This window comes from Tamandua tetradactyla, chromosome 20 (genome assembly GCF_023851605.1).
Source record: "Tamandua tetradactyla isolate mTamTet1 chromosome 20, mTamTet1.pri, whole genome shotgun sequence".
Taxonomy (NCBI): Eukaryota; Metazoa; Chordata; class Mammalia; order Pilosa; family Myrmecophagidae; genus Tamandua; species Tamandua tetradactyla.
In genome coordinates this window covers 62,568,349-62,595,155 of record NC_135346.1, presented here as the reverse complement: position 1 = coordinate 62,595,155, position 26,807 = coordinate 62,568,349, and the positions used below count along the sequence as shown (strand labels likewise).

Genomic DNA, 26,807 nt, shown 5'->3' with positions numbered 1-26,807 from the left:
CAGCTGCCATATCACGCACTCCCTGTCCCCTCCTTTTAGGACTCAGGCTGCCACTGTGCAGATGTCGGGATCTGTGGGTTTTGCGGACCTTGCTGGGCAGAGGAAAGGTATGAGGCAGGTGGTACATGTGCAGCCCCTTGGTGCCCCTGTGTGGTGTGGAGCAGGCCACCAGCTGGCAGGCTCCTCTACAGTGATCTGGCCCCCGGAAACCCTCTGCTCCAAGCTGGGCTCTCCTAGCCCCTCTAGTGGGTGCTGACTCTGAGTCTTGGTTGGTGGTGGAGTCCCTGCCACTTCTGGCACCCGTGGATCTGGCTGTTAATGTATAGCAGACATCTGCTGAGTGACCAGGAAGTGTCAAGGGCAGCTGCCAAGGCAAGGCATGCCAGGGTCAGGGCTTGTGGTGGGGGAGCGAGGGCCATGAGAAATGCTGGAGAAGCTTTCACTTGGCAGGGGTCAGCATGACTGGCGGGGAGTGAGTATAGCCAGCTCGCCGTCTCCCTCCTCAACTGCTGCTGCTGCTTTCCCTTGCCAGATCTTCTTCCCCTCCTGGACTCTGAGTGGGAGACCCTGATTATTCTAAATATCATTCCCGCCTGAAATTCAGTCTCTGCTTTGTCCAGCTGCTTCCTGACCTAGAGATCTACAGGCTGCCTCCAAGGCAGCTTGGTACACTTTTGAGTTTTTGGTGTTTTTATTAACGGAAAACGATAAGGACGCACAAGGAGAGGAGAGTACAGGGCTTCCACATGTGTCCCTCACACACCTCCACTAGCTATCACTTCATTGAACCCCACCTAGGATTATTGTGAGGTGCACCCAGACAGCCACTCATTTCACCCTGAGCCCCAATCCTATGCACAGCTCCCCAGTTCTATCACAGCCAGCACCCACCCATCTCCATCTCACCTGAGGGCAGCTCCGTCCTTCCAGCTGCTCAGACCAAAACTTTAGGTGTCCTTCTTGTCTTTTCCCAGCCGTCCATCCTGTTGCCTCTACCTGCAGGGTGTGAGGAGAGCCTGCTCTCTTCCTTCTCTCCTTCCATCACTGTAAGATCTTCCTCCCTGCACCTGCCCTGGCCCGCCTCTCACCCCTTCCCAGATCAGCAGCCAGTGCAATCCTTTCAAAATAGTAAATGGGTCCCGGGTCTCCCTGCAGAAAACCCCACCAAGGCTCCCATAGTTCCTCGTGAGGCCGGGCTGTGGCCTCAGGGCCCCCACGCTTCCCTTGCCTGCCACCCCTCAAACACCCTGTGGTCTGCTCTGCCTGCACTCCCCTGGGCCTTTCCCTACCTCCACTCCAACGTTCACTGTCTGATAGAGCCTCTAGTTCTCAGTTGTTAACCCCCATGTCTGCACTTTATTGTCCCTGTTTTAGCTTATTAAAGCTGCTGGAATGCAATATACCAGAATTGAATTGGCTTTTACATATAGGGGTGTTTTGGTTTGTTAAAGCTGCCAGAATGCAGTATACCAGAAATGGAAGGGCTTTTAAAAAGGGAATTTATTAAATTGCAAGTTTTCAGTTCTAAGGCCATAAAAATGTCCAAACAAAGGCACCCAGAGAAAGATACCTTGACTCAAAAAGGCTGATGGGTCCAGAGCACCTCTGTCAACTGGGAAGGCATGTGGCTGGTATCTGCTGGGGTCTTTGGCTTCTGGTTTCAGACAGCTCTCCTGGGGGTGTTTTATTTCTGTATTTCTTAATGTCAGGGTCTCGTGTTGACTTTGTTGGCTCTGAGAGCTCTGAACTTTCTCCAAAATGTTTCCCCTTTTAAAGGGCTCCAGTAAACTAATCAAGACCTGCCTTAAATGAGTGGAGTCACAGCTCTATCTAATCAAAACGCCACACCCACAATTGAGTGGATTATGGCTCTATGGAAACAATGTAATTGAAGGGTCCCATGCTACAATATTAAATCAGAATTAGAAGAACAGGGCTTTTCTGGGGTATATGACAATTTCACACCAGTACAAGGGAATTTATTAATTTACAGTTTTACAGTTCTAAAGCCATAAAAATGTCCAAACTAAGGCATCCAGAGAAGGATACCTTGACTCCAAAGAAAGGGCCAGATGGCATCCTTGTTTCCTCTGTCAAGTGGGATGGAACATGGCTGTTGTCTGCTGATTCTTGTTCACAGTTCTGTTCCCTTTGGCTAATGATCCCAGTGGCTTTCTCTTTAAGCATCTGTGGGCCCTGACTTAGCTGCTCTGGGGCAAAATTCTGGGTCTCATCTCTTAGCTTAGCATCTCCTGGAAAGGCACCTGGTGATGTCTGCTGGACTTTGGTTCCTTTCTAGCTTCTGTCAGCTGTCTCAGCTCTTGGAGTTGAGACATTTCCAAATGTCTACATCTAAGCTTTTTCCTAAATGTTTCCCTGTGTTGGCTCTTTTAAGAACTCCAATAGACTAATCAAGACCCACCTTGAATGAGCAGAGTCACATCTCTGTCGAATCAAAAGGTCACACCCATAATTGGGTGTCACATCTCTATGGAAATAACCTATTCAAAAGGTCCCATCCTACAATATTGAATCAGAATTAGAAGAACAAGGCTTTTCTGGGGTACGTAAGTTTCAAATCAGCACAGTCCCCCTTGGAAAGTCTGCACTCTCCGTGACCCAGAGGTTTGAATACCATATTCCCTGTCTGAGCTTCAGAGCCCAGGACAGTGTTTGGGGCCAGGGGGTGGTCAATAAACAGGTTGGGTGTGTAATGAACCAAACACGTGTTTGCTCCCCTAGGACAGCCCCCTGTGGCTGCAGAGGCCCGCAGCCACCTCTCCCTGGCGGAAGTAGGCACAGAGGAGTTCCTGCAGAAGCTCACTTCCCAAATCACAGACATGGTCTCCGCCAAGATCGCGCAGGGTAAGGGGCCTGGGTGGGAGTGGCGAGCCTGGTGTGGAGAGGTGGGACCCCCATGGCACACGGGCATCACTGCCTGTGTCCTGAGAGTTCCACCAGGAGGGTGGTGCTCAGGGTGCTCAGGACACGAGCTGAAATGCCTGCTCTGGTTTGAGGTTGGGGTTCTTCTACCCTCTCCCTGTGCCCTGGGGATCTCTGCGTGGGGGACCGTGGGTCAGCATGTGCAGGAAGCTGTCTCAGCAGTGTCCCAGGCCCCACCTGGGGCATCAAATGCATTTCCGCCTACCCAGCCACGCTTCAGGTACCTGGAGGTGACAGTGATGAGGAGTCTAAGACACCGTCTGCGTCCCCGCGGCATGGTCGTTCACGGCCTTCCTCCAGCATCCAGGAATCTTCCTCAGAGTCGGAGGACGGTGACTCTCGTGGGGAGGTGCGTGAGCCTGGGTCAGGCCCAGCTGTGACAGTCGCTCAAGGACCAGGATAGAGAGGGAGGGCGCTGACCCGCCTGAAGAGAAGGTGGCAGGGCCGTATGGGGCAGCAAGGCCAAAGAGAGGGCTGAGCTGACCTAGCGGAGGGGTGGGGTGCATCAAGAAATGGTCAGATGCCAGAGTGGCCAGTGGGAAACACGAGTCCCATAGAAGCAGCTGTGGACTGGTACCTGCAGTGTCACTCTTTGAAGGAAGGGTCTTTGGGAAAATTGGCTAAAACCACTTCAAAATGTTAAGAGTGGGTCAAGTAGATGCTGCATAAGTGGATACAAAATAACCCATAGCTTATAAAATGCCACAACTTTGATAAATCCTCTCAAATAGGAAACTAAATAGATCCATTCTAAAGCTAACTTCACTGAGGTGTAATTCATATAAAAAAGTGTGAAATCTGTTTTAGTTTGCTAAAGCTGCCAGAATGCAATATACCAGAAATGGGTTGGCTTTTATAAAGGGGATTTATTAAGTTGCAAGTTTATAGTTCTACAGCCTTAAAAATGTCCAAACTAAGGCATCCAGAGAAAGATACCTTGATTCCAAAGAAAGAGCTTATGTCTGCTGGTCCTTGTTCCTGGTTCCATTGTTTCCAGCTTCTGATACCAGTGGTTTCCTCTTTAAGTGTCTGTGGGCCTTCACCTAGCTTCTCCAGGGCATAACTCTGGATTCTGGCTTGCTTAACATCTGGAAAGGCACATGGCAATGTCTGCTGGGCACTGCATCTCCAAGCATCCATGTCTAGGCATCTGCTCTCTCTATCAGTACACCAAGCAGCTCCAGTTGTCTGTGTCTGTGTCGGCTTTGAACTTTCTCCAAAGCGTTTTCCCCTTTAAAGGACTCCAGCAAACTAATCAAGACACACCTTAAATGGGTGGTTACATCTCCATCTAGTCAAAAGGTCACACCCACAATTGAGTGGATTACATCTCCATGGAAACAACCTAATCAAAGTGTCCTACCCTACAATATTGAATCAGGATTAGAAGGACAAGGCTTTTTTGGGAGTACATAATTTCAAACCAGCACAGTATAGATCATTTGAGCTTCTTCTAGGCTTTGCAGAAGTGGAATCACATAGGATGGTATATTAGCATCCTGGCTGCTAAATCAAGTACCATGAAACAACAGGAATTTATTCGCTCATGGTTTTGAAGCTAGGAGAAGTCCGAAACCAAGGCATCATCAAGATGTTGCTTTCTCCCCAAGATGCATTCCAGAGCTGGCTGCCAGTGATCCTTGGTCCTTGATTTTTTTGTCACATGGCAATGTCCGTGGCAGCCTCTCCTGGCTTCTCTTTTCATCTGGGTTCCACTGACTTCTAGGTTTTGGCTGCTCCCTATGGCTTTGTGTGTGTGTGTGTGTGTCTGAATTTCATTCTCTTATAAAGGACTCCAGTAATACAATTAAGACCAATCCTGGTTGAGGTGGACCACACCTTAAATAACCTCATCAAAAGGTCCTGTTTGTAGAGGGTTGGCACCCACAAGAATAGATGAGCTTTAAGAACGTGCTTTTCTGAGGCACATAGCTCAAAGCCATCACAGATGGCTTCAGATATATGTGTTTTAAAAAGAAATGGGTGCATCTTAGGATGCTCCAAAATAGCAGAAAAGGTTGGGGTGCTTGGAGGAGGTCAGTACCCCTGGGAGCTGGCACTGGGACAGCTGACGGTTAAGTTGGCCAGGATGGCATTCCTGCCAGACTTTGCCTGCTGGTAAGATCCGCACATCTGTTCATTCATTTGAAAAGCACACTGAGCTGCATGCCAGGCTAAAGGAGGGTGTGGGTAGAAGTGGAGGAGGAGAAAGGCAACGGGAAGGTCTCCAAGTACAGGCAGCCCTGTCCTCAGGGAGGTGGAGAAGGAGGGTCTGGAGGCTGTAGAGAATTTTCAGGATGGGAAGACAGGTCCCAGGTGGGAGGCAGTGGGTGTGTGAAAGGACTCTCAGACCCTTCGAGGTTGTGGAGTCTCGAAGAGGTCCCTCCTCCAGCCCCCCTGACTTGGCACAGCATCCCTTCCCCAGATCTTTGACATCTATGTGGTCACGGCTGACTACCTCCCCCTGGGAGCTGAGCAGGATGCCATCACACTGCGGGAGGGCCAGTACGTGGAGGTCCTGGACTCGGCCCACCCGCTGCGCTGGCTTGTGCGCACGAAGCCCACCAAATCCAGCCCCTCACGGCAAGGCTGGGTGTCACCTGCCTACCTGGACAAGAGGCTCAAGGTGCCTGGATGGCTGGGGAAGGGAGGGAGAGTCTTGGAGGTCCCAGGGCACTTGTTCTGGTGCTCCTGAGCCTCCCCATATGCACTGAAGTGCTTGGGTTTTGTTATTTCCGTCTAAGGGACTGGAAAACTGACCCCCAGGGGGGATAAAGCCAAAACCCAGGCTTCCTGGCTCGCCCCCCATGGCCCTGCCATGTCCCACATGCCTCCCTGTGATTGGAGGACGGGCAGGCTGTCCTTTGACTCACTGCTTTTTCTTAGCAGCTTTCACCTGAGTGGGGTCCCACTGAGGCTCCTGAGTTTCCTGGGGAGGCCATGTCTGAAGATGAGTACAAGATGAAGCTGAGGTGAGGGCAGACGAGGCTGAAGGCTGGGTTTTTGAGCCCTGGCCATGCTGGGCCGTTCTCTGGGCTTGGGCCCCATCTTCTGCAGCATATTCAGCAGCTCACCTGCATTCATAGTCCAGACCCTGGCTTTCTGAGTCCTGGCTTTACTGTTTTCTGGGAAGGGTGGTTTCCCTGCAGGAACCTCTGGAAAACTAATTCCATGACCGCCTCCCCTGGAGCTGCCTCCTTGGGTGTGGAGAGGCAGAAGGAAGATGGAACAGGGGTCCTGCCCCCACTCCTGGCTCCAGCAGCTCTCCTCCCTGGCCTGCCCTAGTCCACAATGGGCCGCTGGGTTTGGGCTGTTGGGAGCCCTTGCCACGTGGCTTTATAATGATGGACACAGTCTTGTCAGAGCAGGGGAGCGTGTATGACACCGTGGACTTTCTCTCTGTACCACTCTCCCCTGTTCTGAAAGTAGGTGGTAGGCTACAAACACAAGGAAGTGGAAACAAGGGGGATATCAAGCCCAGCCCCTCTTTGGCTGATGAGGGGACAGAGGCCCAGAGGGGAAACAAGCTCCTCTCACAACCACAAATACCCAGTCCCAGCAGAGATCAGGCCACTGGAGGCTCACGGTCTGTCCTCCTTCCCTCCTTCCCCAGTTCCATCATCCAGGAACTGCTGGGCTCAGAGCAGGCCTTTGTGGGCACGCTGAAGTTCCTGCAGACCCACCATATGCAGCACCTGGAGCACTGCCCCCAGGTGCCTCCGGCAGTGGCCAGCCAAAAAACGGTCATCTTCCGCAATGTGCATGACATCAGCCGCTTCCACAGCAGGTGGGTGCCCTGAGCAGGAGGTGCTGCTCCCCTGCACCCATGTGTGCACACCGATACCCAGAGGACCAGGCTTCGCAGCCACGGGGTTGTGGGTGGGAAGGGAGCAGCTAGAGCAGAAGCTGAGGAGGGTAAAAACCACTGCTCTGGTGTGACTGGCAGCCAAGAGATGGCAGGGAATTCACCCATGGGGCTCATCTTTGCACAAGAGACACACAGTTCTCTCTCAAGACCACAGGCACATGTTCCTAGCTTATACTAGGCACACATAGGTGCATATTTGTGCACAGGCACACACAGGTGCATATTTGTGTCCTCAGGTATATAAACAAACACATGCATACACATTCCCCATGCTGCCTGGCACACTCGCTCTCACAGCTCCCCAGGACCACCAAGAAACTGGTCCTTAGTCAGGACCAGACCAAAGGCCCAGCACTGGGTGGATGGGCCAAGGAAAGAGGGTGGGCCTTGAAGTTAGTCTGGGGCCACTCTGCTGTCCTGACTCTGTCCCCCTCCATGGCAGCTTCCTGCAGGAGCTGCAGCGGTGTGACACTGACGATGACGTGGCCATGTGCTTCATCAAGAACGAAGCGGCCTTTGAGAAGTACCTGGAGTTCCTGGTGGGCCGTGTGCAGGCTGAGTCCGTGGTTGTCAGCACCGCCGTGCAGGAGTTCTACAAGGTGCCCCTACCCAGAGTTCAGCAGGCGCCATCAGCTCTGCCTTCCTGCCACCTGCCTCATCTTGCATTGAAAAGCTGGGCAAGCTCTCTGACCCCAGCTGTCCTCTGAGGCTCATGCTGGCCCCCTGAGGCTCTCACTACCCTCATCACAGTCCTGCCCAGCAGCTTCCTCCTGGGGCCACAGCGTGTTGCTAGAGACAGGCAGGGCCCACCCCCATAGCTCTATGCTTCCAAAACCACTGCTTAACCTGCCATGGAGCGGGTGAGGGGAACGAGATGCGTTCATTGGGTCTTGCATATGTGCATGCTCCCGGGTGGTGAGTCACTGTCCCCAGGGATCTGGGTAACGCTGGACTGTGCAGAGTGGATGAGGAGGACAGGCTGTGTGCTGTGGGTGCTGCATATGTGCATGCTCCCAGGTGCTGAGTCACTGTCCCCAGGGATCTGGGTAACGCTGAACTGTGCAGAGTGGATGAGCAGAACAGGCTGTGTGCTGTGGGTGCTGCATATGTACATGCTCCTGGGTGCTGAGTCACTGTGCCCAGGGGTCTGGGTAACGCTGGACAGTGCAAAGTGTATGAGGAGAACAGGCTGTGTGCTGTGGGTGCTGCATATGTGCATGCTCCCAGGTGCTGAGTCACTGTCCCCAGGGATCTGGGTAATGCTGGACTGTGCAGAGTGGATGAGGAGGACAGGCTGTGTGCTGTGGGTGCTGAGTCACTGTGCCCAGGGGTCTGGGTAATGCTGGACTGTGCAGAGTGGATGAGGAGAACAGGCTGTGTGCTGTGTGCTGTGGGTGCTGCATATGTGCATGCTCCCAGGTACCGAGTCACTGCATACTAGTGTCCTCAGGTATATAAATAAGCACATACATATACATTCCCCATGCTGGGTGGTATTGGTGAACAGGTAGAGTGGGTGAGAACTGATGATTCCTGTCGCCCTCCTTTCCCTGCCCCACAGCTCACTCACGCCTGGGTCCTCTGTCATCCACCAAGTGAATGGCTTCCTGCCTGGGTGGGTGCATAGTAGGACCCTCCCAGGGTGCAGGCCCCTGTCCTGAACCCTGCCCTTTTGGTTCTGGCAGAAATATGCAGAGGAGATACTGTCCGCTGCGGACCCCATGCAGCCCCCGCCCCTGCCCCTGCAGCATTATCTGGAGCAGCCTGTTGAGCGGATCCAGCGGTACCAGGCCTTCCTCAAGGTACACATGGCCCTTCTGCAGCTCTCCGCTCCACCCTTCCCACCCACTCTGCCCCCATCCTCATCCTGCTATTTGCCAGGGGGTGCGGGTGCTTGTGTGGGCAGGTGTGGGGTGGCAGGTGGGGCTGCCGCCCTGACCGCCCTCCGTTCCTGGTAGGACCTGATCCGAAACAAAGCCCGGAGCCGACAGAACTGTGCCCTGCTGGAACAAGCATATGCAGTGGTCTCAGCCCTGCCTCAGCGTGCCGAGAACAAGCTGCATGTGTCCCTCATGGAGAACTACCCCGGCACCCTGGAGGCCCTGGGCGAGCCCATCCGACAGGTCTGGGACTGGCTGGGGCTCTGGGTGGCAAAGAGTGTGAGACCCGGGCAGAGTGGAGAAGGGGAGGCCACCATGCGTGGGGCTGCAGGGTCATGCAGCCAAGGCTGGGCACAGCTGACATAGAGGGCCACACCTGCAGGGCCATTTCATCGTGTGGGAAGGGGCACCAGGGGCCAGGATGCCCTGGAAAGGCCACAGCCGCCATGTCTTCCTCTTCCGCAACCACCTGGTGATCTGCAAGCCGAAGCGGGACTCGCGGATGGACACCTTCAGCTACGTCTTCAGGAACATGATGAAGGTTGGAGGGGCTGCCAGGTGGTCAGTAGGTCGCTTTCCGGATGGGCTGTGAGGGGGATCTGCAGCGAGGGCAGGGGGGAGACCTGGATTCTAAGCCCATCGCAGAATCCCAAAGCTCCGGTGTGGGCAGAGCTTCCCCTACATGCCATCCCTGTCACCAGTGTGGCCTGGGGATGGTCTCGTGGGGTTCAGGCCTCTCCCTGTTCCTTCCTGTGGGCCTTTCCAGGACAAAGTCCCGGTCAGGAAGCAGTGTGCCAGCTCCTGGGTTGTCAAAGAGGTCTGACTAGCCGAGCCTTCCTGGGTGGACTAATGCTCCCTCCCTCCCCCTGGCAGCTGAGTAGCATCGATCTGAACGACCAGGTAGAGGGAGACGACCGTGCCTTCGAGGTGTGGCACGAGCGGGAAGACTCAGTGCGCAAGTACCTGCTGCAGGCACGGACGGTCATCATCAAGAACTCGTGGGTCAAGGAAATTTGTGGCATCCAGCAGCGCCTCGCTCTTCCCGTCTGGTGTGAGTGCTCCCTGTGCCGGGGAATGGGGGGGTGGATGGAGGGACAAAGGCCAACAGCACCGAAAGCTGTCAGGGGACCCAGGCCCTTTAGCTGCGGCTACCTGGGTCGGGTGCTACCAGGCCTTGGCCTCCCTGTGCAACTCAGCTCTTGGACCCCTCTGCCTTGAGTGGGCATGATAGAATGGGAACTTTCTAGGGGGACCCAGCTCTTACTCCCAGTCAGCTCTGAGTTAGGGGTGCAAAGGTTCCAATCTTGTGGGAGCCTGAATTTTCTCAAATCCTAGCACACTCAGACTTACAGGCTGAGTGCCCAGGAACTGCCTCCGCAGGGAACCTCATTTGCTTCTGCTTCAGCATGACCAAACCGCTGGAATCTTCAGTCCAGTTTGGCTTCAGGCCTCCTGGAATTCAAAGTTGGAACTTCTGAACTGGTGCATTAAGCTGACACTGGCCTAAATAGGGGGAGACGGACAGGGGCTTCCTGGAGTCCCTGGGGTGCCTCCAGGCCAGTGGGGCCTTGGGAAAAGTACCACCTCAGGGCTCTGAGCACAGGACCCTCATCTATACTGCTGGGGTCCAGGAAATGTGGGAGATCCAGCAGCCCTGGCCCCCACTTTCTCACCAGCAGTAATCTAACAACAGGAGAGGGCCATCCCCTCTAATTCTCTCCTTTTCTGCAGTCCCAACCACTCCCCATAATACACCCAACCTGCCTCACCTACAATTCCCATCTGGCCCCTGGACAAAGGATCTCAAAGGACAATCCCCTCCAGTAACCACATCCACTGATGTGGGGCTTAGGAATGCTGTATACCAGAAACAGAATGGCTTTTAAAAGGGGAATTTAATAAGTTGCTAGTTTACAGTTCTAAGGCCAAGAAAATGTCCCAATTAAAACAAGTCTATAGAAATGTCCAATCAAAGGCATCCAGGGAAAGATACCTTGATTCAAGAAGGCTGATGATGTTCAGGGTCTCTCAAGTGAGAAGGCACATGGCGAACACAGTCAGGGTCTCTCTCTCATCTGGAAGGGCACGTGGTGACCAGGGCGTCATCTGCTAGGTTCCTCTCCTGGCTTCCTGTTTCATGAAGCTTCCCGGGAGGCATTTTCCTTCTTCATCGCCAAAGGTCGCTGGCTGGCGTGCTCTACTTCGTGGTGCTACAGCATTCTCTGCTCTCTCTGAATCTCTTTCATTCTCTAAAATTTTTCCTCTTTTATAGGACTTCAGAAACTAATCAAGATCCACCCAAATGGGTGGAGACACATTTTCCCCAGTCCAGCTTAACCAGTCTTGATTGGGAGACATCTCCAGGGAAATGATCTAATTACAGATTCAAACATACAGTATTGAACAGGGATTATTCTGCCTTTACAAAATGGGATTTAGATTAAAAGATGGTTTTTCTAGGGGACATACATCCTTTCAAACCAGCACAGATGGGAACTAAGATATGACGTATTAGGGAAGGGGTTGGTAATCTGGCCAAGCAGGCCCTGCCAGGAACTCGCTTGTGGGGTTCCATGAGCTCAGGATGTCCCCACCCACAAAGTTCTCAGAGCCCCATTTTATGTCCTCAGCTGCCCCAGATTTTGAAGAAGAGCTGGCAGACTGCACGGCCGAACTGGGGGAGACAGTCAAGCTGGCCTGCCGTGTGACAGGCACACCCAAGCCCATCGTCAGCTGGTATAAAGGTAGGCTCCAGCACCAAGGGGAGCCTCACAAGGTCAAAGTTCCCAGCCAAGGTTGTGGTCCATGCAGGAGAGTGGCCTAGAGGGAAGCAGGGTGGGCAAGGGCTGGGACCCAGGGTACAGGTCAGGCCAGGTGGGCTTGGAAGGTCCGCCTGGGCTCAAAGCATAAGGGACAGGGCTCCGGGTTCCACTCACTGTCTACCTCCCTCCCCCAGTCAAAGACAGCCTGTGGTTGGTAGAGTACAGGTGGGCATGATGGTGGGACAGGGAGACAGGAAGTACTCGGAAAAGCATCAGTGTTGTTAACACAGTGTCCCTGTCCACTATTGAAAATGTTGAGTACCCAGGCACTGTTGTAGTTTCTGAGGAAACAGCAGTGACCAAGACAGATAGATCCCTGTACAAGGGAGTTGACTTTCTAGTGGAGGAGACAGGCAATATACAGATATTAAATAAATATATAATACAACGTCAGGTGGTAATATGGCCATAAAGAGAACTAGAACAGGGCAAAGCACAGAGAGTGATAGGGTGGTCAGGGCAAACCTCCCTGAGTTAGCCATGTTGGAAGAGCTCCTCATGAGCAGTGAGTAAAGCCCCTGAGAATCCCCGGAGGGAGGGCAAAGAGGCAGGAAGCAGTTTTGGGCCTTGGAGCCGCATTCATGGCCACATGGGAGGAGCTAAAGAGAATGAGGGTGATGATGCTTAGTCACATGGCCATGGTGGGAATTGTGGATTAAACTCTGTATGGGATGGGAGCTGCAAAGTTTAGGAATCTCCAAGACCACCTCCACTTCTGATACCAGCTGCAAGTTTGGGGGTCTCAGAGATCACCTGCAAGTTCAATAATTAACTAGAAGGGCTCTCAGAGCTTAGCAAAGACGTTATACTCATGGTAGCAGTTTGTTCCAGAAAAAGGATACAGATTAAAATCAGAGAAGGCAAGAAATTCCCAGGGCAGGGTCCAGGAGAAACTGGGCATGAGCTTCTAGTTGTCATCTCCTGCTGCAGTTGTATGCACAGGGTGTACTTCTCTTGGCAACAATGTGTAACAGTACACACAGAGTATTGCAGACCAGGAAACTTACAATACGGTGGTATCCAGGGTTTTTATTGGGGTGGTCAGCCTCAGTAAATGTGGCTGACCTTCACTCCAGGTGCTACTCAAGGCCCCCACTATAAATCACACTGTTGGCATAGGATATCCATCACAGCCTAAGGCCCTAGGTGAACAAAAACAGAGACATTAAGAAAGCACATTCCACAGGCTCCCAGGAGCTGGGGGCAGTGAGCCAAACCTTTCTTTGGGTAGGATTATTCCTTTACTACACAGGGTTTTAAGCAAGAGAGGGACGCAGTTTGCTTTCTATTAATTGTTGTTTTGGCTGTGATGTTGGAAATCTTCAGTAGAGATCCAAGAGGGAAAGCAGAGAAACCAGCTGAAATGATGACCACAGTGATGGAGGCTTAGGCCCAGGGGTGGCAGTGGTTGGGTTCTGGATGTGTCTTGAAATGAGAGACAAATGGATATGGTGATGGGTTGTATGGAGGTGTGTGTTGAGAGATATTGGCATCCAAGATGACTGCGTATATTTGGTTCTGTATAGGCAGGTGAATGATGGTTCCATTTACAGAGAGGGAGAAAACTGGGGAGAGAGGCAGGCTGGTATGGAGACAGGACAGGTATGGGGTAAGCAAAGAGTTGGCCAGAAGAGGACCTGTAAAGAACTGAAGTGCCTATGTGTTATGTAGGTGGAGGTGCTGAGGAGTCAGTTAGGAAAGTCCAGAGTTCAAGGAAGGGGTCTGACCTGAGATGTAATAATGGGAGCCATCAGCACATAGATTGTGTTTGAAACCACTGGTGAATATCAACAAAGATTAAGTGTGGAGAGAGAGAAGGTCTGAAGATTGAGGCTTAGGATGCTCCAACTTTAGATTTTGAAGTGATAATAAGAAATGATTATAGGATATTAAGGAGCAGTGAGAGACATGGGAGGGACACCAGGGGAGTGTGGAGACCAGGAAGGTAGTGAGGAAACATATTTAAGGAGAAGTGATCAAGAACACCTAATGCTGCCAAAAAATTTTGTCTCATAAACATGAAATCAGACACTGTGAAAGGTCTGAGATTTTACCTACTTACAAGCTAACCAGTTGGCCTGCCACAGTTTACACACACACAGAGACTGATCAAGACACAAGACCTATGGGTCAGAGACAAAGACTGTTTATTATAGAAAAACCAGTAGCCAGGGGAGCATCTTGTGTTGGTTCTTCATGCTCCGATTTCCACAGGGCAATGTGGTGAGAGCCACATGCAGAGTTTCGGAGGGTTTTATCTTTGCCTCCTGGACATTCCCGGGAAGGGAGACATCTCTAGCTTTACTCTCCTTGAATGTCTCCTTATACAAACATTTCACTTCAGATGAAATTTCAGATGTGTTGGTAATTGTATTAAATATGAATGAATTAAAATAAAATCTCCAAGACAAACATTGTCAGTGAATAATAGAACAAAACCCCAAGTGTATGTTACTTAGAAGACACCTACCTTAAAGTACACAGAAATATTGAAAATAAAAGGATGGAAAAGAATATAAAATGCATAGGTAAAAAAAGATAATATAGCTGTCTTACTTTGAGAAAAATTGGATTTCAGCACAAGAAATACTGTTAGAAGTGAAGTGGGACATTTTATAATAATGTAAGATATAAAATATTTAACAACCCTGAACTTCTCTGCAGTAAATAACACAGTCTCACACTATATAAAGCAAGAACCGACAGAACTAAAATGTAGAAATATCATATCCAAGTAAAAGCTGTAGATTTTAACAAATTCCTCTCAGTAAGTGATAGGATAAAAAGACCAGAATTCATCAACTGTGTGGGAGGTTTGAAAAGTTTGAGTAACAGACTTCTCCAAATTTACACATATAGAGTTCTGCACCCAGCAGCCTCATAATACATATCCCTTTCCAAGGCACATGGAAAATTTACCAAAAGAGACCATGCAGTTGCTTATAAAGCAAGTCTTAAATTTATAATGACTGGAAACCATTGAGAGTAGGTCAACTGAATACAGTGAAATTAAGTTTGAAATTATTAATAATAAAGAAATACTTTGGGATTATCCCCCAAATGGCTGGAAATTAAACAACACAGTTGTGAACAATCTTTTTACTTGGCTGTAAATGCCGTCACTCAGAGATCTGGATTGAACAAGAATGTGAGAGATCCATGGAGAATTGTCTCCCAATACAACCATCCCCTGTTTCTACGTGGTTCTAGCCCCTGGCGAATTTTACCAAAGGTACACTATCCTGTCGGCCATTCTGAGTAATCTGACAAACACTGACCAGAACCAAATGAGGTTGGTTGTTCTCATGCAGCATTTATTTAAGGTTGTCAGCAGGACTCCAAACAACGGATGAGGTTGACTTCAGCTATACCTCTCAGGATCCCAGAACCAGCAAGTTGAATAAATCCCATAAAGTCAAGTGGTCTTCTCCTTAAATTTCTATCCTGATTTTTCTGCCTGGCCTGAGGCATTGATCCATGTAGAGCAAGATGTATGAGCAATCATATAAACACTGCCTTGGCCTTTAGGCAAGAAGTCTAGGGAAATTCAGTCAAGAACTCTGGCCATCTGAGGCCGACTTGAATGTCTTCCAGGGCCAAGGTGGTATCACTGACCAGGTTAGTAGAGCCCAGGACAAATTTCATATCTTTTCTGATTGAATGACTCCCATTGTATAAAAGCAACCCCACTGTATGCATGGATAATGAGTCTGTTACTCCTCTGGGGAGCTCCCCAAAGTTACTGGGAGAAGCCTCATGTGTGGGAGATTTCTGTATTGTCTGAGGGCTCTGTAATTTACCAGTAGGGTTCCTTTGAACACCTGAAGGTCCCTTATAACCACCCCTGTGGTACGAGTCAACAGCTGGTGGGAAAGAGACAAGTTGAAGTCAGGTCTACAGCTCCAAGGGCACACACGGTGCCCCTTGAGATAATTATTCCTTTAAATTATTGGGGCCCCCAGAGGGGACACACATGAGTCAGATAGTACATGCTGACAGCACTCCCACATGGTCCCCCACTATCCTCCCACAGGGTCACCAGGATACTGGTAAACTTCTGAGTTTAAAGTTCCTGCTGTTGTAATGAGATACATACCATGTCAGGGCTTATAAGACCAAGACTTCTGATTTGCCAACCAATAGAACATTATCAATGTCATGAAAACTTGGTCAGAGCGCAGAGGCACTCATGCTAAGTCTTGACCCACCCATTGGGGGCAGGTGGCAAGGGAGCTTAGATATCCCTAGAGAGTATCAAAATATATGTTAGAGGTCTTTCCACATGGATTTGAATTGGTCTTGGCCCATGTGTGCCAGTGGTATAGAAAAGAAGATGTTGGCAATGTCCAAGAAGGCCTGCCAAATGCTGTTAGTTTGTTCAATACATTACGCTATAGTCACAAGGTCCAGAACAGCTGGAGCTACAGAAGCAGGAGCTGGATTCAGCTGTAAGCTTTCAGGTCTCTTTGGCCACGTCTACTGGCCATACAAGAATGTTACACTAGGAGATGGCATCTCTTATTACTTCAGCTGCCTCTAAGTCATTAATCAGGTTGATATGTAATTCACCTTTCTCTTCTGGGGTTTCAGATTGTTTCTGTTTGACCACCCTGGAAAGGATGGGGGACTGGACTGGAGAGAGACTTACATATCACACTACCATCTCTCTATCATATCAGCGTGTCCTGATAGCAAACATCCTTTCTGGCACTTACGGGGTTAGGGTGGGGAGGAATTATAAACATATGAAGCATCAATTCTGACTATCCATTCAGATATAGAAGCCACAGCAACAGTTACTATTTGGTCCAACGAGCCGTACTCACTAGATTATTTTTCCTTCCCCACTGGGAATCTGCCCAAATTGCAGCGGTTAAATTGGGATGCCCCTCCCTGCCAGTAGGACCAGGTAGGATGATGGTTGGGGCATGTGTGTCCATCCAACAGAGCCATGAAAGGTCAAGTTCTTGTCCTTCCTGAGGTCCTCCAGCATATTTGGATGGGTGCATAGGGCCTTCAGTTACTCTTGGGTACAGGGAGACTGCAGCCCCACCTTTCATCATTTTTCTCTTTAAGTAGCTGAGATCTAGCTAGGGGAAAGGTGTGATCATGAATATGGATGGAACAAATTATTCCGTGTCATCAAGCAAGACACAATTACATCCAGCTGCTCACGGCCCAACAACCATCCAGTATTTTTGGCTCACCTGAAGTCCTAAACCATCAGCAAGATCATCATCACCGGGTACTGTCTGGTTGTGCCTCAGCAACCCCTTGATTTAACAGCCACATCCTTTTGCATTCCAGAGATAGAGGGCTGTGTGTTTTGCATCGTTTGGCTGACTCCATTTTAACTTGCACAGTATTGACCATTTCCATGGAATCCACCTTAACTTGGAGCATCTGCTAGCCCATTGTCATGATAACATCTTTTAACACCTCACCAGGTTTTAACATGAGAGTGAAGCAAATTTTCCAATGAGACAGTGCCAACTCTAAGAACTTATCTGGATTCCTGGGTCTCACTTTCTCATTCTCCCATATGTCACTTGTGTCAGCATTATAGACTCAATCTGGAGTTGGAAGGGCCCAAGTGCTACTGATTGTCTCCTCTGTGGTTCCACATTGGAGTTTGTATGGAACCAGGGAAATCTCCGACTGCAAAACTCTCAGAAGTCCCTTATGGCCATCTCTGTAAGAAATGAAGGTCAACATGGTAGATGGCAGGAGAAGCTGATGTCTAGCTATTGCCTTTTCTCTGGAACCAGCATTTGGTGCCCCTTCCAGAGTTCCAGCCCTTCTCCTGGCTTCTACCCATGATGTTGTAAACATCCCTCCTTATGCGTGCATTTTGGGCTTGCATCTCTGTAACTATGGTCTGGGCTTTAGTATTTGCTATTCAGATGGGGCCAATAAAATTGGTAGCAAGGTTCCTGAGATCTGAGGAGAGAGTGCATTAACCAAGGAACTGTCCAGGCTCTGTCTTGGAACCCACATCTTAGTATTCAAACTACAAATACCTACACAGCTCCTCTTCATTTAGAGATGGCAAAGTGTAGGGCCATGTACTGCTCAATTTACCATGCTGTATAGTCAGTTTATCCACTAATTCCTATGGACTTCCCTACATCTTCTTAATTGGTCCATGGACCCTCCACACTCTCCAATTAACCAATACAAGATGCTTCTCTGGTTTCTACTTTTGCAGTAATAAAGTCTTTATCTTGACTACTTTTGTCTACAAAAACCAAGTCCCCACAGGGCAAGGCAGTGTGGGCCAGATATTAACTGTGTAAGTCATGAACCCAGAGAGAAACCCTGAATTTTAGGAGACTTTGAGCTTTTTTGGGGCTGCCAGAGCACCTGTCCCTCCTTTCCCCCAGAAATAGAGAGCACTGATTATCTTACAATGTTAGCAAATGTCTTCTGGGAAAGGAAAGGTGAGGGCTCTATCTTTACTACCTTGGGGTATCTCCAGGAAGAAGACATCTCTAGCTTTATTATCTTTGAATGTTTCCTTATTCAAACATTGTTAACTTGGATGTAAATGCATTTACTTGGGGAACTGGACCCTGCACAAATGTGAGAAATCCATGGAGAATTTTTTTTTTATTAATTAAAAAAAATTAACTAACAAAACATTTAGAAATCATTCCATTCTGCATATACAATCAGTAATTCTTAATATCATCACATAGTTGCATATTCATCATTTCTTAGTACATTTGCATCGATTTAGAAAAAGAAATAAAAAGACAACAGAAAAAGAAATAAAACGATAATAGAAAAAAAAAAACTATACCTCAAATGCAGCTTCATTCAATGTTTTAACATAATTACATTACAATTAGGTAGTATTGTGCTGTCCGTTTCTGAGTTTTTGTATCCAGTCCTGTTGCACAGTCTGTATCCCTTCAGCTCCAATTACCCATTATCTTACCCTATTTCTATCTCCTGATGGTCTCTGTTACCAATGACATATTCCAAGTTTATTCACTAATGTCGGTTCATATCAGTGAGACCATACAGTATTTGTCCTTTAGTTTTTGGCTAGTCTCACTCAGCATAATGTTCTCTAGGTCCATCCATGTTATTACATGCTTCATAAGTTTATTCTGTCTTAGAGCTGCATAATATTCCACGTATGTATATACCAGTTTGTTTAGCCACTCATCTGTTGACGGAAATTTTGGCTGTTTCCATCTCTTTGCAATTGTAAATAATGCTGCTGTAAACATTGGTGTGCAAATGTCCATTTGTGTCTTTGCCCTTAAGTCCTTTGAGTATATTCCCAGCAATGGTATTGCTGGGTCATATGGCAATTCTGTATTCAGCATTTTGAGGAACCGCCAACTGCCTTCCACAGTGGTTGCACCATTTGACATTCTCACCAACAGTGGATAAGTGTGCCTCTTTCTCCGCATCCTCTCCAGCACTTGTCATCTTCTGTTTTGTTGATAATGGCCATTCTGGTGGGTGTGAGATGATATCTCGTGGTTTTGATTTGCATTTCTCTAATGGCCAGGGACATTGAGCATCTGTTCATGTGCCTTTTGGCCATTTGTATTTCCTCTTCTGAGAAGTGTCTGTTCAAGTCTTTTTCCCATTTTGTAATTGGATGGGCTGTCTTTTTGTTGTTGAGTTAAACAATCTCTTTATAAATTCTGGATACTAGACCTTTATCTGATATGTCGTTTCCAAATATTGTCTCCCATTGTGTAGGCTGTCTTTTTACTTTCTTGATGAAGTTCTTTGATGCACAAAAGTGTTTAATTTTGAGGAACTCCCATTTATTTATTTCTTTCTTCAGTGCTCTTGCTTTAGGTGTAAGGTCCATAAAACTGCCTCCAGTTATATGATTCATAAGATATCTCCCTACATTTTCCTCTAACTGTTTTATGGTCTTAGACCTAATGTTTAGATCTTTGATCCATTTTGAGTTGACTTTTGTATAGGGTGTGAGATACGGGTCCTCTTTCATTCTTTTGCATATAGATATCCAGTTCTCTAGGCACCATTTATTGAAGAGACTGTTCTGTCCCAGGTGAGTTGGCTTGACTGCTTTATCAAAGATCAAATGTCCATAGATGAGAGGGTCTATATCTGAGCACTCTATTCAATTCCATTGGTCGATATATCTATCTTTATGCCAATACCATGCTGTTTTGACCACTGTGGCTTCATAATATGCCTTAAACTCAGGCAGCATGAGACCTCCAGCTTCGTTTTTTATCCTCAAGATGTTTTTAGCAATTTGGGGCACCCTGCCCTTCCAGATAAATTTGCTTATTGGTGTTTCTATTTCTGAAAAATAAGTTGTTGGGATTTTGATTGGTATTGCATTGAATCTGTAAATCAATTTAGGTAGAACTGACATCTTAACTATATTTAGTCTTCCAATCCATGAACATGGTATGCGCTTCCATGTATTTAGGTCTTCTGTGATTTCTTTTAACAGTTTCTTGTAGTTTTCCTTGTATAGGTCTTTTGTCTCTTTAGTTAAATTTATTCCTAGGTATTTTATTCTTTTAGTTGCAGTTGTAAATGGAATTCGTTTCTTGATTTCCCCCTCAACTTGTTCATTGCTAGTGTATAGAAACACTACAGATTTTTGAATGTTGATCTTGTAACCTGCTACTTTGCTGTACTCGTTTATTAGCTCTAGTAGTTTTGCTGTGGATTTTTCAGGGTTTTTGACGTATAATATCATATCATCTGCAAACAGTGATAGTTTTACTTCTTCCTTTCCAATTTTGATGCCTTGAATTTCTTTTTCTTGTCTAATTGCTCTGGCTAGAACTTACAACACGATGTTGAATAACAGTGGTGATAGTGGACATCCTTGTCTTGTTCCTGATCTTAGGGAGAAAGTTTTCAATTTTTCCCCATTGAGGATGATATTAGCTGTGGGTTTTTCATATATTCCCTTTATCATTTTAAGGAGGGTCCCTTATATTCCTGTCCTTTGAAGTGTTTTCAGCAGAAAAGGATGTTGAATCTTGTCAAATGCCTTCTCTGCATCAATTGAGATGATCATGTGATTTTTCTGCTTTGATTTGTTGATATGGTGTATTACATTAATTGATATTCTTATGTTGAACCATCCTTGCATACCTGGGATGAATCCTACTTGGTCATGATGTATAATTCTTTTAATGTGTTGATGGATTCAATTTGCTAGAATTTTGTTGAGGATATTTGCATCTGTATTCATTAGAGAGATTGGTCTGTAGTTTTCTTTTTTTGTAATATCTTTGCCTGGTTTTGGTATGAGGGTGATGTTGGCTTCATAGAATGAATTAGGTAGCTTTCCCTCCACTTCGATTTTTTTGAAGAGTTTGAGGAGAGTTGGTACTAATTCTTTCTGGAATGTTTGATAGAATTCACATGTGAAGCCGTCTGGTCCTGGACTTTTCTTTTTGGGAAGCTTTTGAATGACTGATTCAATTTCTTTACTTGTGATTGGTTTGTTGAGGTCATCTATTTCTTCTTGAGTCAAAGTTGGTTGTTCATGCCTTTCTAGGAACTTGTCCATTTCATCTACATTGTTGTATTTATTAGCGTAAAGTTGTTCATAGTATCCTGTTATTACCACCTTTATTTCTGTGGGTCCGTGATTATGTCTCCTCTTCCATTTCTGATCTTATTTATTTGCGTCCTCTCTCTTCTTTTTGTCAATCTTGCTAAGGGCCCATCAATCTTGTTGATTTTCTCATAGAACCAACTTCTGGTCTTATTGATTTTCTCTATTGTTTTCATGTTCTCAATTTCATTTATTTCTGCTCTAATCATTGTTATTTCTTTCCTTTTGCTTGCTTTGGGGTTAGTTTGTTGTTCTTTCTCCAGTTCTTCCAAGTGGACAGTTAATTCCCGAATTTTTGCTCTTTCTTCTTTTTTGATATAGGCGTTTAGGGCAATAAATTTCCCTCTTAGCACTGCCTTTGCTGCGTCCCATAGGTTTTGATATGTTGTGTTTTCGTTTTCATTCACCTCGAGATATTTACTAATTTCTCTTGTATTTTTCTTCCTTGACCCACTGGTTGTTTAAGAGTGTGTTGTTGAGCTTCCACATATTTGTGAATTTTCTGGCACTCTGCCTATTATTGATTTCCAACTTCATTCTTTATGATCTGAGAAAATGTTGTGTATGATTTCAATCTTTTTAAATTTGTTGAGACTTGCTTTGTGACCCAGCATATGGTGTATCTTTGAGAATGATTCATGAGCACTTGAAAAAAAGGTGTATCCTGCTGTTGTGGGGTGTAATGTCCTATAAATGTCTGTTAAGTCTAACTCATTTATTGTAATATTCAAATTCTCTGTTTCTTTATTGATCCTCTTTCTAAATGTTTTGTCCATTGATGAGAGTGGGGAATTGAAGTCTCCACCTATTATGGTAGATGTGTCTATTTCCCTTTTCAGTATTTGCAGTGTATTCCTCATGTATTTTGGGGCATTCTGGTTCGGTGCATAAATATTTATGATTGTTATGTCTTCTTGTTGAATTGTTCCTTTTATTAGTAGATAGTATCCTTCTTTGTCTCTTTTAACTATTTTACATTTAAAGTCTACTTTGTTGGATATTAGTATAGCTACTCCTGCTCTTTTCTGGTTGTTATTTGCATGAGATATATTTTCCAAACCTTTCACTTTCAACCTATGTTTATCTTTGGGTCTAAGATGTGTTTCCTGTAGACAGCATATAGAAGGATCCTGTTTTTTAATCCATTCTGCCAGTCTATGTCTTTTGATTGGGGAATTCAGTCCATTAACATTTAGTGTTATTACTGTTTGAGTAGTACTTTCCGCTACCATTTTGCCTTTTGTATTATATATATCATATCTAATTTTCCTTCTTTCTACACTCTTCTCCACACCTCTCTCTTCTGTCTTTTCGTATCTGACTCTAGTGCTCCCTTTAGTATTTCTTGCAGAGCTGGTCTCTTGGTCACAAATTCTCTCAGTGACTTTTTGTCTGAAAATGTTTTAATCTCTCCCTCATTTTTGAAGGACAATTTTGCTGGATATAGAAGTCTTGGTTGGCAGTTTTTCTCCTTTAGTAATTTAAATATATCATCCCACTGTCTTCTTGCCTCCATGGTTTCTGCTGAGAAATCTACACATAGTCTTATTGGGTTTCCCTTGTATGTGATGGATTGTTTTTATCTTGCTGCTTTCAAGATCCTCTCTTCTCTTTGACCTCTGACATTCTAACTAGTAAGTGTCTTGGAGAACGTCTATTTGGATCTATTCTCTTTGGGGTGCACTGCACTTCTTGGATCTGTAGTTTTAGGTCTTTCATAAGAGTTGGGAAATTTTCAGTGATAATTTCTTCCATTAGTTTTTCTCCTCCTTTTCCCTTCTCTTCTCCTTCCGGGACACCCACAACACGTATATTTGTGCGCTTCATATTATCATTTAATTCCCTGAGCCCCTCTCAAATTTTTCCATTTTTTCCCTTATAGTTTCTGTTTCTTTTTGGATTTCAGATGTTCCATCCTCCAGTTCACTAATTCTAACCTCTGTCTCTTGAAATCTACCATTGTAGGTTTCCATTGTTTTTTTCATCTCTTCTACTATATCTTTCATTCCCATAAGTTCTGTGATTTGTTTTTTCAGACTTTCCATTTCTTCTTTTTGTTCATCCCTTGCCTTCTTCATGTCCTCCCTCAATTTATTGATTTGGTTTTTGAAGAGGTTTTCCATTTCTGTTCATATATTCAGAATTAGTTGTCTCAACTCCTGTATCTCATTTGAACTATTGGTTTGTTCCTTTGACTGGGCCATATCTTCAATTTTCCTGGTGTGATTTGTTATTTTTTGCTGGCGTCTGGACATTTAATTACCTTAATTAGTTTATTCTGGAGATTGCTTTCACTTATCTTACCTAGGGTTTTCTTGCTAGATGAGTTTGTTGTCTATCTGTTCATTGACCTTCAGTTCAGCTTTTTCTGGGCCTCTAGCTTAAGTTTTGTTTAACAGAGGGTAATTTTTCAGTTTTTGTTTTCTTGTTTCTTGTCCTGCTTGTAAGGTGCCTTTTCCCTCCCCACCCTTAGGAGGGTCTACATAGGTATTACAGACTCCAGCCGGGTTTTCCCGGACTAAGTTGGCCTCCTTTCGGGGGGAAGGAATCACCTGCATCAGTTTTCCCTGAGTGTGAGACCCAGCAGGTTGAAAGACTTTCCTGTGAAGTCTCTGGACTCTGTTTTTCTTATCTTGCCCAGTATGTGGCGTTTGTCTGTCTGCGGGTCCCACCAGCAAAATATGTTGTGGCTCCTTTAACTTTGGAAGGCTCTCCCTGCTGGGGGCGTGGTGGAGACAGAGGAAAGGTTGTAGGCTGGTTTTAATGGCTTCAAATTGCGAAGCCCTGGGGTCTGAATTCCTTGAGAGAGGGATTCCACCTGAGTTGCGTTTCATCCCTCCCGTGGGGAAGGTTCAGGTGGGAGACAGCCCTGAAAGCAGCCTGTTTCTGCGTTTGGGGCAGTTACAGCCTGTGTAATCCCGGCGCTGAGTCCAGAGGCGACCAAGCCTCCATAGAAACAGCCGCAGAAGGCTCTGTTTAGTCCCCTTTCCTCCCTTCCAGCCAGCCCAATAGACGACTTCTGCCCCAATTAGTTTCGCCTGAGCTGGGAGCCTATTTTCAGTAGTCAGAATTTGTTCTTTAATGCCACTATTGGTGTTCGGTCAGACTCAGTCCCTGCTACTGTTGGAGACTCCCTCCTTTCCCTCTGGGAAGCCGCCCGTGGGGGATGGGCACCGGCCGCCACGGCTTGGGGAACTCGCTGTTCCGGAGCCTCACAGTCTGTCTGGGAAGCCGCCCATGAGGGAGGGGTGCCGGCCACCGGCCGCTGCGGCTTGGGGAAGTGCGCGCGGCTCGGGGAACTCACTGCCGCGGAGACTCGCAGCCTGTCCAGCTGGTCCAGACTGGGGCACGCTGCGTGTCCGGTCTCTGTCGTGGCTCCGGGGGCTGCTCTGTATTGTTTCTGGTTATTTAGTAGTTGCTCTGGGGGACGAACTAAAACGCGTGCACCTTACCAAGCCGCCATCTTGGCCCCCTCGAGAGTTGTTTTTAAAATGTATATAAGGAATAGTACAAGGGTAGTTCAGTGGTAAAATTCTCACCTGCCAATGCAGGAGACCCAGGTTCAATTCCTGGCCCGTGCACTTCCCCAAAAGCAAACAAACAGGCAAAACAAACAAAGACAAACAAACAAGAAATTCAACCAAGTGGTGCTGCAATAACAGGATACTCACATGAAAAATAATGAAATGTGACCCTGCCGTAGAACATACAAAAAATATGTATTTATAAAAACTGAGAAGTTACCACAGAATGCTGATGATGACCTTGATAAGAGCTGTTTTGTGGAAGTGGTGGCAGAAAAGCCACGTGGGAGTGGGTTTAAGAGAGAACGGAAAAGAAGCACTCAGAATAAGGAGTGAGAACAACTCTTCCCAGGAGGTGTGAATAGAGGATTCAGAAGACTAGAGCAGTAGCTGGGGAAGAGGGAATAGGAACAAGGGATATTTTTTTTTTATGGTTTATAAATTTATTTATTTACAGGTATACACTCAGATATTGCGGGTAATATACCACCAGAATAAAGCAAACATCTCAATAAAAAGGGTTGCATAAATTTTTTGGTTTCCAAGTGCATATAAAAGTTATGTTTTCACTGTATTATAGTCGATTAAGTGTGTGGTAGCATTATAGCTTACAGAAACAATGTGCACACCTTCATTAAGATGTGACACAGAAATGTGAAGTGAGCATGTGCTGTTGGAAAAATGGCACCAATAGACTTGTTCAGTGCAGGGTTGCCACAGACCTTCAGTTTGTGAAAAATGCCATATCTGCATGCACAATAAAGCAAAAAGCAACAAAATGAGGTATACCTGTATTACAATTTAAAAATTCAGTTAGTATCATTTCTTAAGATTCCATATAAATCAGGAGCCTATACGTTGTCCCACTCCTTGAGTGTGAATGGCCAGATCAGGCCCAGCCTCTTCTCCATGGGTCTGCCCTTGAACACAGCTGTGCATGGGCAGGGGTCCGACTGCGCTTGGTGGTGTCCACCCACACTCCCCCTTTCCAGATGGGAAATCTGTGGAGGTAGACCCTCACCACATCCTCATTGAGGACCCTGATGGCTCGTGTGCCCTCATCCTGGACAACCTCACTGGTGTGGACTCTGGCCAGTACATGTGCTTTGCAGCGAGTGCTGCTGGCAATGCCAGCACCTTGGGGAAGATTCTGGTGCAAGGTACGTCAGAAGAGGCCTGCTGTTGGGGTTCCCCATCTGCAGCTTGAGTGGGACCACCCTACTCCATCCACAGCCTGATGGTCCCTTCCCAAGTTGACAGAGTGTACAAATGGAACTGGCCAAGGTGGGAGTGGGGTTGGTTCCTCAGCTAATTGGGTGTGCATATGAGGGCCCAGAGGGGCAAATCAGGCGGAGAGCAGGACTGGACATCTGTCTGTGGTCTGAGGGGCTCAGAATCCAGCCCTTATCTCCCCTGCCCCAACACTGCCTTCTGTCACATCACTGAGTCTCCTTCTTGGCCCTCAGTCCCCCCACGGTTTGTGAACAAAGTCCGTGCTGCAGCCTTTGTGGAGGGAGAAGATGCTCAGCTCACGTGCACCATTGAAGGCACCCCATACCCTCAAATCAGGTGGGGGCCAAGTCCAGCCTCAGGTGGGGTGGCGGATGGGATATCTGCCTGCTCCCAGAGGGCTGAGAGCTCCACTGTACAAAACACGGAGGTGGGCCAGGTGTCACCCAGGTGAGGGGTGGACTGGAAACAGAACCAGTGACTTTGCACTGAGGAGTGGGTGTCATGGGGCCACAGACTCTTTCTGGACACTTAGGGACCTTTCCTGCTCTAAGGAGAACATCAGCCTGAGCTGCTGTCGGTTGGTTTCTGAAATGGGTAGGTTATTTAACAACACCTTGAATCTGCCCAGGAGACGGACAGGAGGGTTTTCCAGGCAAGGGTACAGTGTGCACACAGGCCTGGAGGCTGGTAGCCCTGGGTGTTCAGGGGACAGTGAACAAGTGGTGGGCCTGAGGCTCAGCCTCACTGGAACCCTCTGGGCTTGGGTTGCAGGTGGTATAAGAATGGGGTCCTGCTGAGTGCAGGCAGCAAGTACCAGATGCTGAGCGAGCCCCGCAGTGGTATGCTGGTGCTGGTGGTCCGGGCTGCCAGCAAGGAGGATCTGGGCCACTATGAGTGTGAGGTAAGGGTGCTCAAGGCAGGGGGCGAGGGTGGATGGGCAGGAGCCTGGAGGCT

At 47.3% G+C, this 26,807-nt stretch overlaps 1 protein-coding gene across 4 annotated transcripts in view; it reads left to right on the top strand.

The window, feature by feature from the left end:
- LOC143664240 (obscurin-like) overlaps positions 1-26,807 on the top strand; it is a 177,200-nt gene that overhangs the window by 120,680 nt on the left and 29,713 nt on the right. For all 4 annotated transcript variants that reach the window (XM_077137912.1, XM_077137909.1, XM_077137911.1 and 1 more), the window contains 15 exons: positions 40-107; positions 2,743-2,865; positions 3,153-3,292; positions 5,369-5,569; positions 5,830-5,915; positions 6,557-6,730; positions 7,254-7,410; positions 8,497-8,613; positions 8,770-8,934; positions 9,074-9,232; positions 9,565-9,742; positions 11,322-11,435; positions 25,613-25,780; positions 26,087-26,189; positions 26,625-26,754. In XM_077137912.1, the coding sequence (XP_076994027.1) occupies positions 40-107; positions 2,743-2,865; positions 3,153-3,292; positions 5,369-5,569; positions 5,830-5,915; positions 6,557-6,730; positions 7,254-7,410; positions 8,497-8,613; positions 8,770-8,934; positions 9,074-9,232; positions 9,565-9,742; positions 11,322-11,435; positions 25,613-25,780; positions 26,087-26,189; positions 26,625-26,754 (2,083 nt within the window). The remainder of the gene's footprint in view (positions 1-39; positions 108-2,742; positions 2,866-3,152; positions 3,293-5,368; positions 5,570-5,829; positions 5,916-6,556; positions 6,731-7,253; positions 7,411-8,496; positions 8,614-8,769; positions 8,935-9,073; positions 9,233-9,564; positions 9,743-11,321; positions 11,436-25,612; positions 25,781-26,086; positions 26,190-26,624; positions 26,755-26,807) is intronic.